The sequence below is a fragment of the Tetrao urogallus genome (genome assembly GCF_951394365.1).
Source record: "Tetrao urogallus genome assembly, chromosome: 18".
Taxonomy (NCBI): Eukaryota; Metazoa; Chordata; class Aves; order Galliformes; family Phasianidae; genus Tetrao; species Tetrao urogallus.
Window position 1 is genome coordinate 2,842,620 of NC_136831.1, and position 17,570 is coordinate 2,860,189.

General features: G+C 37.7%; 1 protein-coding gene across 1 annotated transcript in view; it reads right to left on the bottom strand.

Moving 5' to 3' along the window:
• Positions 1–688: 688 nt before the first annotated feature.
• The window catches only part of BPTF (bromodomain PHD finger transcription factor), a gene marked incomplete at both ends in the record, with an annotated part of 43,611 nt that continues 26,729 nt past the window's right edge, over positions 689–17,570 (bottom strand). The window contains 17 exons of the mRNA XM_079544458.1: positions 689–737; positions 1,350–1,536; positions 2,337–2,421; positions 2,702–2,894; positions 3,584–3,757; positions 7,040–7,392; positions 7,814–8,039; positions 9,571–9,653; positions 10,449–11,332; positions 11,565–11,787; positions 12,117–12,340; positions 12,808–12,931; positions 13,345–13,493; positions 14,421–14,582; positions 15,005–15,257; positions 16,430–16,472; positions 17,214–17,364. Coding sequence (XP_079400584.1) covers positions 689–737; positions 1,350–1,536; positions 2,337–2,421; positions 2,702–2,894; positions 3,584–3,757; positions 7,040–7,392; positions 7,814–8,039; positions 9,571–9,653; positions 10,449–11,332; positions 11,565–11,787; positions 12,117–12,340; positions 12,808–12,931; positions 13,345–13,493; positions 14,421–14,582; positions 15,005–15,257; positions 16,430–16,472; positions 17,214–17,364 — 3,563 coding nt within the window. The remainder of the gene's footprint in view (positions 738–1,349; positions 1,537–2,336; positions 2,422–2,701; positions 2,895–3,583; positions 3,758–7,039; positions 7,393–7,813; positions 8,040–9,570; positions 9,654–10,448; positions 11,333–11,564; positions 11,788–12,116; positions 12,341–12,807; positions 12,932–13,344; positions 13,494–14,420; positions 14,583–15,004; positions 15,258–16,429; positions 16,473–17,213; positions 17,365–17,570) is intronic.

Consider the following 17,570-nt stretch of genomic DNA (forward strand, 5'->3'; position numbering starts at 1 on the left):
CAATTTTTTTTTCCTGTTAATACATTTGCATTTAACCAGCAGGATTTGCTGGTAATAATAAAAATACTCATTGTTTACTTTTTAGACAAATGATTTGGATTTTTTAGGGCTATTTAATGTTATTGAATTGTACAATAAAAGAAATTTCTGATTCCAGTTAAAACAGTTCAGACTAAAGATATCACAATCTGTAAGAGAAGAAAGGACACAGATGGTATAAATGAAAAACAATAACAAATAAAATGCAGCAATGAAATTACTGTGCAAGCAGTGGACGCTGGATAACCAGCAAATGCATGATGAAAGAAACATGAGTTGAGAACTACCTAATAAAAATTATTACTACAGTATTATACTGGGAAGGAAAAATGCTGGTCTAATCCATTTGGTCTCACATCCTCTCTCAACAGTATTACTCTCATTGGATTAGAGCTTCCACAGCGGTAGGTATAAAGCAAAGTGTTCAATTTACTTGATTAGAAATGAATTTAATCCTGCATTAATACCTCAGACTAGGAACCTTCGTTTTGACTGTTACAGTCAGATGGACAAATTTAACTACTGCACACATACAGATTTCTGTATGATGCTGGAAAGCAGTCAAGGTTTGTAATTCGGTTACAGCTGGCTCACGTTGGAGTACAACAAGGATACAGACAGACAATAGAAAAATCCATAGAGCAGTGGCCTATTCGTTTTCAGAAATGTCTACGTTAGGTAAATACTCTTCAGTCTTTCTACAGAAAAACATTAGAAAAGAAAGTTTGATTTTAAATACTCAAATTTGAATTGTATTTAGATTTTCATCTATCTTTAAAGTATATTTATCTCTCTGATTGAAACAAGGTAGGTTATAAAATGATTAGAGAAGCAAACTATTTTAAGTTCTTTCAGTGAATTATAAGCTTCACAGAAGAACAGTCTCTTTTCAGCCTCTAAAAAGGACTTGGTGCACAGTAGAACATAATTAAGACTCAGAACAGCACAGAGTATGCCCTGCTTGAGAAATGATTCCCATTTAAGTTTTCTGCAGCTATGACTTAGGGTCATTCAAGTTTTCTATGAGCATTATACTAAACTTGTATACAACATCTCATTTTGAATGAGTATTACAAAGTAATCTAAAAAAAAAAAAAAACAAACCCACAAACATTTAAGCCCTAATATTGATTAAAATGACAGTTGGCTGCTATAGAACAGGTTTTTTTTCCCTTTCAAAGAAAAGCAGTTGTGCAAGTAAGCACATGGACAAGCAAATCTTTGTATGAATGTAAGGTAAGCTTCTAAAAGCATTAAGGAGATTTTAGGGGACCCACAGAACATCTATGATTAGGAACACTTTAGCTTACCTGCTTGCCTTAAATCCTTTTAGTTTCTGTACAAAGAATGATTCAAGAACTTCTGCACATTGGTAAAAAGGAGAGTCACTTGGATTGTAGTAACGACAGTTATCAAAAATTTTGGTCATATCTGCCACAAACTCTGTGACCTTTTTGTAGTAACGCTTCAGTATTCTTTCTTCCATGGTGGCAAGGTCTTGAAAAGAAAGCAAAGATTATTAAAGCGAGGCATTTTCAACTTCAACAGAAGTTAACGTTATCAGAGAGCAGGAAACAAAGCCTACAGAAGTTTAGTTGTATTCCCAGGAACTCAAGTTGTGACACAGTAACACCAGTAAACCTCCTTTACAATAAGCACTTATGCATGAATGTGCCATGTGCAGCTGAATTAAAAAGCACAAGGTGATCTTGCAGATGTTGGTTTCTTGCAGGAAGCTATTTACTATTCCTGAAGAAATTAAAGAAAAAAAACCAAAAGTGTGAAAAAAATCTGGATTCTTGAACTTCACTTTCCTTACAGCCTTTACTGGGACTGATCCAGGCATGAACATTTAATCCTCTGGTCACCTGAATTCATGACTCACCTTAAGCAAATTTTCTAAATATGCACTAATATGTGCATATTTATCACATGGGACAGATGAAAGATTTCAAGTGTACTACCACACAAAATACTAGTGCTCCCACTCCTACCAACTGGATACATTAATGAGACAGGAATGACAAAACAGTAATTGTTCTATTTTAATGCAAATGTAAATTAAAAACAACTTTTAACTGGAAAAACAGTGACTTACCTTTGGAAAATGCCCTTGAGGTGCTTATTTTCAAACATCAGTTATGGAGAACGTGTGAACACATTGATGGGCAGATTATCTCGTGTATTTTAAAATATGCACATCTACTTGCAGTACTTACAAGCATAATAGGTAACAAATTTGATACTCCTAATCCCAAAACTACTTGCTCACCACGAGATTGTTCTGAAACACTTACCCATTGGTTCTTTAATAACACCATAATAATCTGGTGCATCATTGGGATCTACTGGTTCTAAGAATGGCCAGGCCATCTTGTGAGCCTGTCAGGAAAACAACAGGTAATTAACAACAAAAAAATAGCACTCTTCAGTAGATACTTTCACTAAGTCATAGTAATATGCTTAACATAAGTATTCCACGGTACAATAATGCCAGTTAAGTCCAGCTGAGATGGTGGCACTTTGCACAAAATAAGGTCTTGTTCTAGATTATTTTTTTAAAAAAGGAAACAGCAACTGGAAGAGAAATCAGAACTCCAAGACTCATCAGACACCTCTTGCAGAGTGAAGCATCCCACCCTGCTGCAGTTTGTGTTCTCACCTGTAAAGAGCGCAGAACTCTTCTTAACCCTTCGTAGTCTTTATCGGTCAGCGGACTGAGGACAGTCATGGCATCTTCTGTGGACTGACATTGTGGACACACATACTCATCAATGAGATCAGCCTCACTTTGCAAAATGCCAACACACCGACCGTGATACCAGTTCTGACACCGGTCGCAGCCAATGTAAAATCTGCAAGGTCCAAAAATACGTTAGTGACTACATTTATTTAAATTAAAGATTACATTTAAAAACATAAACCTGCAGTCCCTTGCGCACAAGATACCCGACACAAATACAACAGTATAGCACGTGACATTCTGGACTGACAAATTCTAATTACGTTATTCAAACTGCTTTTGTATTTACAGACTAAATTACAGAACATTCCACAATTAGTTACTGCATTTTCTGCTAGATGCTATCAAGCATTCAAGGTTTCAAAATCAGCCATCTGCTTTAGAGCTGAAAGGAACGGTGTAATGCCAGCAATATCTCCCAAGCAGTATTCCCAAACAATTCAAGGTACATTTTCTGCAAACTGGACTACAGCTGGGCTCCTATTTCACTCTGTACAAACATTTTTCATATGGAAGCATCAGTGTTGTAGTTGAGTACTGAAGAGGGTATTTACGAGTCAGAACCTTACAGAAAGATGCCAATCACATATCCCCATACTAAAATTATGCTTTCTATCCAGATCAGACTATAGCACAAAAAAATCCACCGAATACCACATTTGACAATTACTGAAAATGAATTTGTATTACAAATGAATACAATATATGCAGAATATCTTTTTTCTTTGTAAGGAACAGGTAACCAAAGTCAGAGCAGTTTGCTACCTAGACATTAAATAAGAGGTTCTTATCAGAACTCACTGCGACTCATCATAAGGTGTTCTGCAGATACAGTACAATTCCTCACTGCTGCCCTCTTGTGCCCGTTTACAATCATTACAGATGTACACATCCATTTTCTTAGCCTCCTTTTCTGTGATGCCAACACATTCTCCATGATACCAGTTAGTACAAAGATCACAGCCAATATAGAACCTAAAAGTATTCACAATGAAAATGACAATGTAATTGTCATTTCAAATGGCATGGCACTTTTCCCTGCATTTCTCTCTGACGCACTTTCTTGCTGGCCTACTTTCTTCAACTTTCTCTTGTTTTCCCTGCTTCCTTGCATTCTATCCTTACAAGCTAACATCTCATGCTGCAGCTATGCTGTTGATAAGGTCACTTGGGTCAATTTTAAATTGACAGTTCATTGAAATGCACATCAATATGTAACCAGACCTTGACAAAACCGGTCTAAAAACACATCTCCAATGTGCGTGCAAAAATTTGTAAAAGGCACAAGAAGACAAGGCCAAAGGAAAAGATACACATTTTCAAAATTGTAGCTCAAAAGCTACTTAAACATTACTTTAAGATTTGAAAATGTAGGTCTCAGTTAATTTAAAAAACAAAAGCAAAGCGCAAACACCAGCTAGGAGTTACAAGTATACTACAAGGAACATGCATTCCAGCCATGTGTACCATACATCTTGGCGTAACGTGATACAAAAAAAACTGAGTCAGGACATGGCTGTCATAATTTTAATTTAGGGCATGGGGGAGGCAGGCTGAAAAACAGAGATTCAGCTACTGAGTACTGCAGTAAATTGGTACGTTGATCATTTTTCAGAGAACAGTGTCTACTCTCAGACAGCTACGTGACAGAACCAGATGTGGTATGACACAACGTGAAGGGAACCAGGTACAGAATCATGTGAATGGGACCTTGCACAGAATGACGTGACAAAAGTCTAAAATATTATGCAAGGATGTTTGACGTTTTGTGTATGGATACCTCAGAACACACCTATGACTCATGGAAACCAACCAGATGGGCGAAGTTACACATTCATTCTCTCTGCCTGAGCAAAAGCAAGCCGACCCTGGGGATCTTCCTAAATCTTAAAGACCACCAACCACCTGCACTATGTTGCTTTATCAGTTTCTGCAGCCCTACCTAATTCATCGGTCTTCAGCCAACCACCTCTCAGTACAAACCAGCAGCAGGACAGCAGCTAGCCAACGCTCCATGAAATGAACACCCCTGCCTTCCTGAGTGTTTGCTCCATTTACTCCACACCTACCTGTCCGTTTTCAGTCAGACAAATCCCAAAAATGGCACAAACCAACCTTCCATCAACAACGGATCAACGCAGCTCCTTCTAATCAGCAACAACTCAGCTGTGGTCTTTTTCCCAAAGGGGATCAGACCGAGCTGCTCCCATCTGGAGCCAGAAGCTAAAGTGAAACTCACCACCCAGAATTCACCTTCACCACAGGCTTCACATTATGCTTTAACAAATCAGCTGAATATAAGTAGGAATCTTAGAATGATGCCCTCGTTGACCACTCTCCATACAACATACATAGAACCTACAACCCTGGTGTGAAACCAGTGAGAACTAAATGTAAGAGCCTAGCAATAGAATAAGTAATACACAGAATTACCTTGGTGGACTTACTAAATCCTAATGAGTATAGGGCATTTGAAACACATCTCAAATAATCTCAGATTCACATCTATCCTCTTGAAAGCAGAGAAGAGACACCAGTACAAGAGGAGTATTTGATGCCTATATGTGTGTATATACACATACATATGAACAACGTTTACCAGGAAGCTCTTTTTAAATTTGCCTAATTGCTTTCCAAATAGTGGAATCAGAACATAGCTCAATGGCACAGTCATCATTTTTAGGAACGTAACATTCAGAATTGACAAGAAGCAGAACAGTAGAATTGAATCATATTGCTCAGGGCACTGATCAGTTAGTAACATCTCACTACCTTAATTCTATGTATTTAAGCACTGCTACTGATTCAGGACACCGAAATTCACACTATTTTTATCAACTTACACAAATGCCCGCTGAAATATAATGAAAAGCAAATCCTTTTGCTCACAGAATTCATTCATCCCATTTTACTTTTGCGACAGTTCTACTGCTGACTAACAACAGCAGTGCTCATACAGACCAGCACTCAGCACCACAAGAGGAGAGCAGGTAAAAAAAAAATAACCTCCTTCTAGGTTTCTGTCATTCAGTGAACTTAATACAGTATTCTTATTGAGATAGACAAGATACACATGCCTCAGAAATAACAGTGAATTACATCCAGGACACTGGGAGTCTGCAGTTTACAAAGAGATGCTAGCACAGATAGTCTACAATTTCCCACGCTGATGTCAAACTGCAATGGTCAGAACTACCGAGCACCTAAGATTAATAAAAAACACCCCAAAGGCCTCAACTGAATTTAGTAATACTAATTAAAAAAAAGAGGCTAGAAGGAACTGCAGGAGATCCTCCAGTCCTGATCCCGAGTTTGAAATGAGAAACCATTCCCGGAGTTAAAACACTGCTCCATCTCTATGGTTCACCTCTGTTATCAGTATCGAAAGCACAACCAAATGGTATCAATTAATACTTCTTGTATCATCACTCATTAAGCAGATAAAATACTCACATGGAACTGGTCTGAAGTCGAATTTCTTTTACACACATTATCTATCAGACAGCTATCACATAGCAACTATAACTAAGGATGTTAATCACTTCTAGCTTCAGCAGAAACGCTTAACACTGTCCCCTGCCATCCACAAAATCTCCCACTCCAGCATTTAATAGTGTTCTTTGCAAGATTCGTATGTAGCATTTCCTCTTTCACAGAAATATTTTTCCTTGTCTGTAGGGAACTGCAGTTTTCACTTTGTCAAATGCTCACACGCTTAATTTTTGATCAAGCTCAGAACACACATTAATATACAAAAATGATTCCAACCCAAAACATTCTCCAAAGTGAAGTGCAGTCAAGTAACATGGAAGCTCCTTTACTGGCTAGCAATTGAAAAAAATAAAATAATGTATTGGAAGACGGTACCAAAGCTAGTTCTAAAGAGCATCAGCCACCTGTCCAGTTCACAAGAAACTGCTCACACAACAAACTGTCACTTGCTTCCGAGGCAGAGGCAAACGGCAAAAAGAAAGAACAACAGAGCGGAGAAAAAAAAGAAATGTGCATGTGAGACAGAAAGATCATACAATGGAAACATGCAGACAAGGAGAAATATAAGTTATGTACATTAATAGATAAATCAAGTATGTTAATAATTTTGTAACTGCTAGTGAAAAAGAGACTTTTCTCTACACCTTACTGATCACTGCAGTAACACCTGATACTTCAGTTCTAGAACTGCCTTACCACTGCTAGCTAACTACTAAACCTACATCTAACATCACACATCAAAAACCAATGGCATTCACTACTCACTTAGACTCATCATAAGGCGTTTTACAGATGCAGTAAAGCTTCGTGTCCTTCTTTGTTTCCTTTGAGGTAGTAGAAATCATTTTCTTTTTCTTGGACTTGGAAGCTGACAAGTCTCTCTCCTCATCTCGCTTTCTCTTCTGGGAGGATATTGGCATTGGGACTGTGGTGGAGGAGGAGGAGGTGACGCTGGCTGTGTGGTGCTGTGGTGGCGATGGCAGTGCTGGCGGTGGTGGTGGTGGGGTGGCAGTGGCAGCAGCTGCTGCTGCGGCAGCGGCTGCAGCTGCAGCAGCAGCAGCTGCCTGGGCTTTTTCTTTTTCTTTCTTAATTTTAGTCAAGTCTCTCTTTAGCTCCTCCTGAAGTATATTAAATAAATAGAGAGGGAGGCTTCACATGGTTATTCCGGAACAAGTTTAAAACATAGACATATACCCCCATGAGTAATTGAAAGAAAAATAATTCAAGTCTTCCCAAGGTGCAAACTGTTAATGTGCACAATCTGCAATGTTAAAGGATAGCACTCTTGGCACACTATGACCCGCTGGCTGCAGTTTTACAAAAACTGTTTAGGGAAACAAGGTAGTTTCAGCACGGGTGAGAAGCAGGAAGCTTGAAAAGGACATCCATTGGCTTTGCAGAGAACCATGCACACAAAACCAGACCTGCTTTCTATATGTTCCCTTAAAAGCTCACCAAGAAAATAGATCCATTAGAAGTTAATGCTGAAACACTGCCCCCAACTTAAAATCAAGCAAGTCTGAGAATAACTGTCCTTACCTGCACTTCAATTTGTAGTTCTTTGTCCAGAAGTGCTCTTTTTTTCAAGATTTCAGCTTTGAGCTGTTCTTTGTGCTTGAAAAGTAGAGCTGACAGCTTGGTAGCATTCTGTTTACTACGCTTCTGCTCCACGCTCTCTTCTCGCTTTCGTTTCTTAGCTGCCTGCTTCTCTTCCTTGTCTATCTTATCCAGAATATATTTCATCACTTGGTTGCATACAATCATTCTGGTGAAGAAATAAAGAAAAAGTATATTGTGCTATCCCCAATTGAGAGAGCAGAATCATTTAGTTCTCCAGTCTCTGGAAGCTTCAAGCTAAATTATTATGTTCATTAAAATTAAATGGTAGATTTGGTATTTACTGTATAGCTCCCACTCATTCTTTACTAGATCACCAATGGGAGATACCAAGTCATGAATCAGAGGGCTGATTCCATTCAACCGATTCCTGCCTTTCCCTGTAAAACTCCTAACGAAGTTTAGACTACGATCAGAGATATTTTGACTCAGCTCAGTTTCCACTAACCCATTGGAAAGAGCTGGATTTTGTTTACTTTGATGCAGGATGAAAGCCATGCAAGCTGGAAGCCTATAACTTGCTGAAAACTAATTCTTACTCTTCCCTGAGCACTGATATTACTAAGATTTTGTGCTTTGGCATAAGGATGACAAATACTTTTCAGTGTAAAGGACCGAATATAACTAAAGCAGTTTTAGACTTCTTCACTGCTGGCAACAAATCATTATTCTTCCATATTTGCTGTACATCCAATTACAATCCTCTTTCCTGCTTACTTGTCCTGTATATTTCACTTACTTTGCTTTATTTTTCCAGAAGATAATAAATACACTTTGATTTCCCTTCCCATTCTATTTTAAACTTCCTAGAAAATTAAATGCTTCTTGTTGCCAGAGTGACCATGAAAAATAACTCATTGACATTTGATCCAAAAATCAGACAAAATAGCTCTGGCTGGGAAAAGTAGCTGCTGCTACAGAAATCCAATTCAAAATACCATCTTGACTATCTGACACCATTCAATGAGGTGCATATGTTTACTTGTTTTCTTTTTTATCAAATTGTGAAACAAGCAGCATCTAGCTCCACCACTGTAATCAACAAAGCTTTTACTCTAACTTGATGATAAAAAGTTTATGAAAAACACCATTTTCTTTCTAGGTGACAACGCACAATTGTAGTTATCCAACTACAGCAACTATCTGAGATGATGTCAAGATAAACCCAAGATAATTGACAAGCACTCCAAAACTTTGTGTTTAGCAGCTCCAAGGAGGAAATCTCCTCTTTTGTTCAATAGTGCCACCCTCCAACTCTTCAGTTCCTTCTGTAGAGTGGAACGTATAATGCTGAAATGAGACTAAGTGATGCCAAGGGACAAAAAATGGAAATAAACAACCATAATAAAGGACAGACTAAAAGCAGGCTTTTCTGCAACAGAATCATTCATTCTCCATTCTCTTTAAGGATGGATTTACCTTCAATTTAACAATTATGGCCAGCTCCAGACACATGCATGCAACACCTGACCTTAAAACATATTATCAAAGTAAAATCGGGAATATATAGGATTGAGTTACAATTCTCACCAATTACTTTCATGTGCCACTTGAACCAATTTTAAAATAGCAATTTCTCTTCAAGCAGGTGTTTATAAACCTATTTTATTATATATATATTAAATGATGTTATAAATATAAAAGTTCCAATCTAAAGATACACCATGATGCATATTCACCTCTGATTTTCTTCCCTCTCAGTTGGAGTCAGTGTCTTCTTTTGTTTCAAGTGTTCTATGACAGCATTCTGTTTCATAACCACCTGCAGAACAACAGAGAACCCAAAACAAAATATGAAAACTTTAGCTGGTATTTCACAATACCACTGGGAGAACCAGGACATTTCCTAAGTTAGAAGAAAAAAAGTAGCATTTACTTCAGTAAGTGAAAAAATGGAATTGATTTTTTTTTTTTTTTTAATCAGGGCAGCACTTATTTAAAGTAATTATTTAAAATTTGAAGTCTTTTAAAATGAAATTCAAAATTTCTCCTCCACCTCACAGACAGAGTAGGATATTTTGTTTATGCACAGTTTAAACCTAGGGACTAAACATATGTTGACAGTATTTCTTCAGTGATGGTACTTTTATTTAAGAAAAAAAAAAAAGTAAGAAAGAAGGTAAGATTCTATTATATAAATGTTGGTTTTTCTGTTTGTTTTTAAAGCCCCGCAGCCATCCAACAGCATTACATTTCAGATACCTCTTTGAAACCTCAGTTCCTTATAGCAGGCAACAAAAGTACTGTACACGTGTTCTGAACATCAGCTCTCCTATCTATAACCTATCTTTCCTGAACTGAGAATAACGAGATACTGTCCCAGCAGCTAGTGGTAAGCTGAATCAATGTGCCAAAAGACTGCAAAGATAGTACAACTGACTTAATGTGCTGAATTAATGTAGAATATTTAATTAAACTGCCAAAACCAATTGTATGCTAGCTTTGAAAAAATCAAATTAACTGCCTATCAAATGTATCAACATTATTAACAAGAACAGGCATTTAAAATGAAATTTCTTTCATTCATTAAATTTTTATTTTCTTCTGTTAACTTTACCTGTTTCTGGATAATGTCACTCTGATTAGAAGCCTGAAGGGTGTGCTCACGTTTAATTTCTATCTGTTGCTGCTTTTTCTTCTGTTGCTGCTCTCTGAGCTGCTGAACTCTCTGCAGCTGCTCCTGAACACTAGCTGCTTGAACTGTTACCACATTCTGAATCTGGTGAGCCTGTACTGGGCTACTTTGTTGAATCTGAATAGGTAACTGAAGCTTGATCTGCTGGGGTACACTGCCTTGTTGGGCTTGTATCTGAGCCACAACATGTGACTGAAGCTGAGAGAGAACTTGGACTTGTTGCTGAAGCTGAGGCACTGTAATAACTTTAGTTGGAGGCTGCTGAAGTTGCAGCTGAGGACGAGTTGGGGATTGCACAGGAACCTGATTTAAACTTTGAGTAGTTGGAAGGGTTGAGACCGAAGTCTGAACCTGAGGTTGCAATTGCTGCAGCTGAGGTTGAATTTGTATGGGAGCATGGGGCTGCATCTGAATCTGTTGTTGGGTTGTAGTCTGCACCTGAGCTGGTTGCTGAGGCTGGACTTGGGACTGGCCTTGTGGAAGGACTGCACTCTGCGGCTGACTCTGGACTTGCGCTGGAGATTGTCCTTGAGCCTGGGTCTGCGCTGGAGACTGCACCGGAGATTTAGATGACTGTGCTTCAGGTGTGACTGGAGAGTCAAGAGATGCTGGAGTTTGAGATTCGGGCTGGGTCTGAGTTTCAGGCTGAAGTGGGGGCTGTGGTGCCTGTGGCTGGGTGGGGGACACAGGTTGAGCGCTCTGATTCTGTGCTTGAGGTTGGACTTGCTGCTGACTCTGAGGCTGTGGCTGAACTGGCGGCTGCACTGATGTTGGCTGTGCCTGTAGAGCTTGCTTCTGCTCTGTAGCTGTGCAGGATTAAAATAAAATTTCACTCACTTCAAATGACAAGTCTATGAGCTTTACCCAGTTGAGCCCTCCAGAACTACCGTAAAAATCTATGAAGAAATTCAAAGTATTTCTAGGCTCAATACATTTCCAGTAAATTTACTTCTAAAAGATACTTTCTCCAATTGCAAAAGAATTCCCATGCAGGCTAAATTGAAGCCTCTTTTTCTCTTGAACAGAGTTAATGCTTACCTGAGGTTGCAGTAGAAGCTGTTGTTGTAGTTGTGCTAGCTGTAGTAGCAGCTGCTGGCAGTGGGGTGAAAAGGAATCTCTGAATTGTACCATTTGGCATAGCTGCTTGCATAAGTTGTTGTCCTGGACCAGGTATTACAGTCACTCCCTGAGGGATTAATTGTAGTTGACCAGTAGTTTGACCTTGTCCCTGAATTACCACTGTTAATCCTTGACTGCCACCCTGAAAAATATTAATATTGATGTATTAGTGATACAATTCTTAGACAGACCTTGCTCAAAATCAGAGAATAACCATAGTTTTGGATTTCAGAATTTAATACTCATATCATTTATTTCCTACATACCATTTTCCTAAAATACAAAAGCAGCTCTGAATTAATGAAATAGTATAAAATTCCTTCAACAATGCTATCAACAGATAACTGAGCTGGAGTTAACAACAAATATTTTCATCCAAATATTGGCAAGAACCCTACCCAGAAAGACACTAAAATGGAACATCTCTGTTCCTAGAATTTACAAGCAACACCAAAGAATGGATATTGTTACCTGTCCTTGTGTAAGCTGTGTAAGTTGGGCCATGGTAAGTTTCACTTGGCCCTGCTGAGGACGAGGGGGCTGCGATGTGGTTTGTGGATGTATTTGCTGAGGTGGAGTTCCAGGACTTGTTACAGTCTTCTGCCCAGAACTAGTAGAAGCTGTGCTGGTACTAGAAACTGCCGTTGAGACAGGTTGACCTCTGATTATCTGAGTCACTACCTGCTGTGACTGACCTGTAAGAGAATAATTTGTGATAAGAAAAAAGAAAAACTTGCTAATATTTTAGTCATTAACACTATAAACCTTTGAATCAGAACTCTTTGTAGAAGCAAATATTGCAATTTGCACAGGAATTTCCATTAAAAACCATTTTCCTATGTGGTTGATTGAAAAAGGTCTATTAAATGTTTTTTATTTTCATCCAGTTCACATCTCTACAAGGAACTTCAAACGCTTTTTTTTTAATATACAGAAAGGATCTCGCAATAAAAAGTTACTCTGAACATTTTTCTTAAAGAAAAAAAGGCAATTTTAACTATTAGATTTCTACCAGCACGTTCAAATGTCAAAAAAGGCACTTGTTACAGGTCAAGCACTAAAAAGAGGTATTTTTGCATTGGAATGCATGGTACAGATAGTATTTATCTAGAAACAAACTACAGATTTCACATTGGAAATTTAAATATTAAAATGAACCTACTGGCTGGAAGAATACCTTGTTGCACCACTAGGGGTGTTCGAATGATGGCCTTCCCAAGTGTTGACTGCTGTAGTGGTGTTCGGATTACTGTCATACCAGGACGGAGTGGTGTCCCTTGCATCACCTACACAGACCAGAATAAAAAGCATATGTGAACTTATGAACAAACACACACATCAAAACACAACACAAAAACACTGAGATATGCCCTTAAGTTGTTGGTTTGTTTTTGTTGATTTTTTTTTTCTTTTCAGTATAGCAAGAAATTGAAGGATCATATCCTTCTACAAAAGATGCAAGTAGATCCAGTATTTTTTCCACTTGTGCTCCTACTGATAAGGCTTACCAGCATCTAAGCTATTAATTTTTCCACACTGGAGAAAACTGATATAACTGCTGGGAACAAAGGATCCACTGACACTATTACTGAGATGAAGCAAAAACGTTGAAAAGTGACTAGCCCAAAGTATATTTACCAAATAACTTACAATATATGCACACCAAATTTTTGCTTTAACAATAAGAAAAACATCTTACTTGTGAAGTACTTGTAGTTCCTAAAGTCCCTGTGGTATTTGGCCTAATTGTTACAGTGGCTGTCCTTGGCTGGAATGAAGTAAATGTTTGACTTGCACCTGTTGTTGATGGAATGATGCCCAATACCTTTTGCTGAACTTGAACAACACCTAATTAAAGAAAAATTGAGAATTCATTAATAATATAATTGCTAGTAGAAGAACAAAATGCAACTCCAGGGTAGCTCTCAAAACAAGTCTTCAGGTTTCTAAAACACTTCTCCATCTTTTAATGCTTCTTGGGATAATCTTTGTCATATTGTAAAAAGCCAGCATTATACTTTGTCAACAGTCCAACTACATTTGAAGTTATGAGACAGGTATTTCAGAAAAGGTTAAGGAAAGAGTGAATCTTCATAAAGATCAGTATGATGGTAACTGCTAATCAGGCCTTGCATGACATGGTGCCACAAAATTAGTACTATGCAACCATTAAGTATAAGTTAATCTGACTCATTTAAAATGGAGGAGACCAGTTTAAACCTTTCACCTACAAGCTCATGGTGCTAAAGAAAATGGGTAACACTTTTCTTGTCACCTAAGACATTTCAACACAAGCCTGGTAACTTTCATGACTTCCTTAGACACTAAGTAAAATGGAGATTGAGAATCAAGTTTTTCTATTTAACATACATTCATGTATCTCCAAGTATTGAGCTCTCTTCTTGAGGCAAGAAGGAAAATGCTAACCTTAGTTTGGAGTCAAACTCTTGCTCATCAGTGAAGAGCAGATGCAGGCATAAATGTCTACGAACAACAGTGGATTTTTTTTTTAGTTTGGTAGAAAATTATTTTGTTGATGTTTAATGTACATAACGAGAAAAAGCATGCTTCATTCCACACAGTTTAAAGTAGAATAATTTACAGGCAAAACACTTGCATTTTTTCCCCCAGACACAAATACTCCATATAGGGAGAAAATGGTATACATTTTTTTCCCCCTTCAAGTCACAGTTTACTTCACTGGGAAAATAGTGTCAATGGAGAATTAAACAGCAAGCTGGAATACATTTTTTAATTCGGTTCCCTTTCCCCTACCTCCTTGAGTTGATGGCACATTGACGGCAACAATCTTGCTGTTTGCAGGGAGTGGCAGCTTAGTTATCACTTTCCCTGCCATCGTTACTGGACTGCCTGAGATCTGGAAGGTCTGCCCTGTGCTGGCAATGGTTGTGGCTGAAGTGGCAGCTGTGCTAGTGGCTATTGAGGTACACAGAACAGTCAATTTTAGAGCAGAATAATTAGTCAAGAATATGACTATTTTCAAGTATGAAACAGCAAACTACAGGATTATTTTTACAGTGTCATTCTTTCTTTGGTAAAGACATTTTTGGAAACAGCAAGTTACAGCACAGAATGCTTTCATCATCAACGATCACTGGTACAACAACTGTCAGTAATAAATGAGACAGGTCAGAAATAAAAACATCTAGGAAGTCTGAGCAAAGAAAGATTAGACAGGTATTATTTTAGAAGCACCCTGCTGACGTGGCAGAGAGTTAAGAGCAATGATATGAAATGCAGCTATGCTATATTTTGGAGAAGATGGAAGTGTTGGATGTAGGTAGGATGCGTCCATAAATTCCTCCTAGTTAGATTTTCTTTCCAAGATAAACAATTACCTGTTGAAGATTGGCCTTGTTTAACCCAAGTAGCAAAAGTCTGATGGAAATTCTTGTTCTGTTGGAATGTTACTGTAGCCGGAGAACCCACTTTTGTAGTAAGTACTACTTTGGTTCCAGTGGGAACCGGGCCCGCTAAAGGGCCCACCACAACTTTCTGTGGAGTTGAGACCGTACTTGTAGTGCTGCTGGCTGTAGTGACAGTGGCAGCCACACCTGCTACAGGTATCTGCTTCTGCTGTTCCAGCCGTTTCTACAGAATTCAGAAGAAAAAAAAAGAAGAATTTTCAGATTTTGTAAAATAAATGCAGTATTGAAAAATAACCTTGGTAAGATTTCAGTTCAAGTTGTAAATGACTGAAGTATAAACTGTTTGCATACCTTAGAGCACTGCAAGCACAAGCATCCTTCACTCTGCTTACAGTACTCAACCAGTAATTTTCATCTCTAAACCCTTCAGATTACGTTAATTTCACTACACATTTTAAAGAAAACATATTAATTAACCTCAGATTGGAAGATTAAAAAAAACACTTTGAAAAGTATTCATTTGTATTTGGCTTTGACTGTGTATATACAGACACCATGTACTTCAGGGATACACCAGAAGGGTTCATTACTGGCATTCCTAAGTCTAGAGCTGCCTGCACTGAAATCCTGCCAGTTACAGAAGACAATCCTCCTACTTCATCAAATTAACCATTACAAATATTCTTCTAACTAAAGCAGTGCTTAAATAAAACAGGTTCAATATCCTTCCTATCCTATCACACTCAGCAACCTTCTGTGCTGTGCCTGTCAAAGAGGTACCTTTAATTTAGAGAGCCATCTTGTAAAAGGGCAGTATCAGTATGCTCTTTAACAACGCCAAAAGATTTAACATTCTTCCCTCTCTTAGTGGAATCACCTCACACTTATTAATTTAAATTTCAGTAATTGGTTATCTTTAGCACTGAGGTAATTAGAAGTGAATGAGTTTTTCTGATTCACAGTAATTCATTTGGGTCAGGGAAGATGACAAAAAAATGAACAGACTGTAAGAAAACCACTTCTTATTATTGCATGTCAAATACCATCATGGCATTGGGTTTCTTAGTTATACATGTATGCATATTTACATACATACATACAAAATACACCTGCACATATATATATCTATATGTATATGAAACAATTCTGTGGGCTTCATTCATCCAACTTCAGATAGGTCAATCTTTTGATTTTATGTGATTAAAGCATGGGGGGAAAAAAAAAAGAGTAATTTCTAAAGTCAGTAGTACACCATGGCAGCTTTCCATTACAGCATAAAACACTGTTGACCTTAACTGGAGACTGGTGCTTCTCAGACTTGATTGAAAAAAGAAAAAAAAGAGCATGGGCAGCCAATCCTTGCTGTTTTAGTTGAGCCTTTTTCTGTTCACTAACCTTAGCCTGCTGTTCAACTGCCTGCGCCTTTTCCTTCTCCACCCTGCCAAAGACACACAACCAGAAAGAAAGTTAGCACACAAATTCCAACCATCAAACTGGATTTCAACTCATCCAATTGAACTGCTCTTAACAAGAACAAACATCAAGTCTGAAGATCACTGAGAAATGGGTAATGCTTTTAAAAGTATTCTGAAATAAGCTATTGAAAGTGCATGCAACATTCCTAAAATACTCAGGTGCTAAACTCATGCGGACACCTTAGAAGAAACTATTAACCAAAACTAGAATTTATAAATACATCTGAGACCGCAAATATGATGTAACATTCTATTACATTATTTTCAAGGGACTCAAAATGTTCTGATGTTCAGTACAAAACATTGAAAATACTTTCTTTTTAATCACTTGAATATTCTAAGATTGAATTTACCTTTACTTAAAAACACATACATACAATAATTTTGTGTTACAGAAGTATTTAAAAATACTATTTGAAGTCAAGCAAAAAGCATTCCCATAATAGCCTTTTAGTAATGCAACATTGATGACTTCACAAAAATGGAATCATTTTAACAAATCTGTTAGATCTGCATAAATTAAGTTTTAGTATTAGCAAATAATTCAGTTTTACAATTTTGTGCTTCAGTATTACTAACAAAAGGCACAGAAACAAAAAGCAACGCAGATCAGCCTAAACTGATTGTAGCTATCAAGTTTGTCCTCTATAGGGGGAACTTCTATTCAACATACACACAAAGAAAGCTTATTTGAGTTGGTTTACCTTTCAGCAAATGCCCTGATCTCCCATAACTCCAATTCCTCCTCTGCTACCCAACTTTCAATTATAACAGGGCCTGTTTGCTTGGGTGTTTCTGGCCTTTTTGGCCTTAGTGCACTTGATCGAAGTCCCTTCCTCTGGGGTGTTGGAGTTTCTTTAGAGAACAGTCAAAACATACACATTAAGCTCAATCATAAAAAAGAATTGAAGTGTAAACCAAAATTTAGTACCTTTTTAAGTCTTATTTTAGAAACTGGAATACCTTTCAGCTTTAGAGAAGTCAAGTCAGGTTTTTAAATGCATTATCTGTTTCACACAGGAGAATGAATAGTTCATGTCAACTACGTTTGCTCCTTTGAT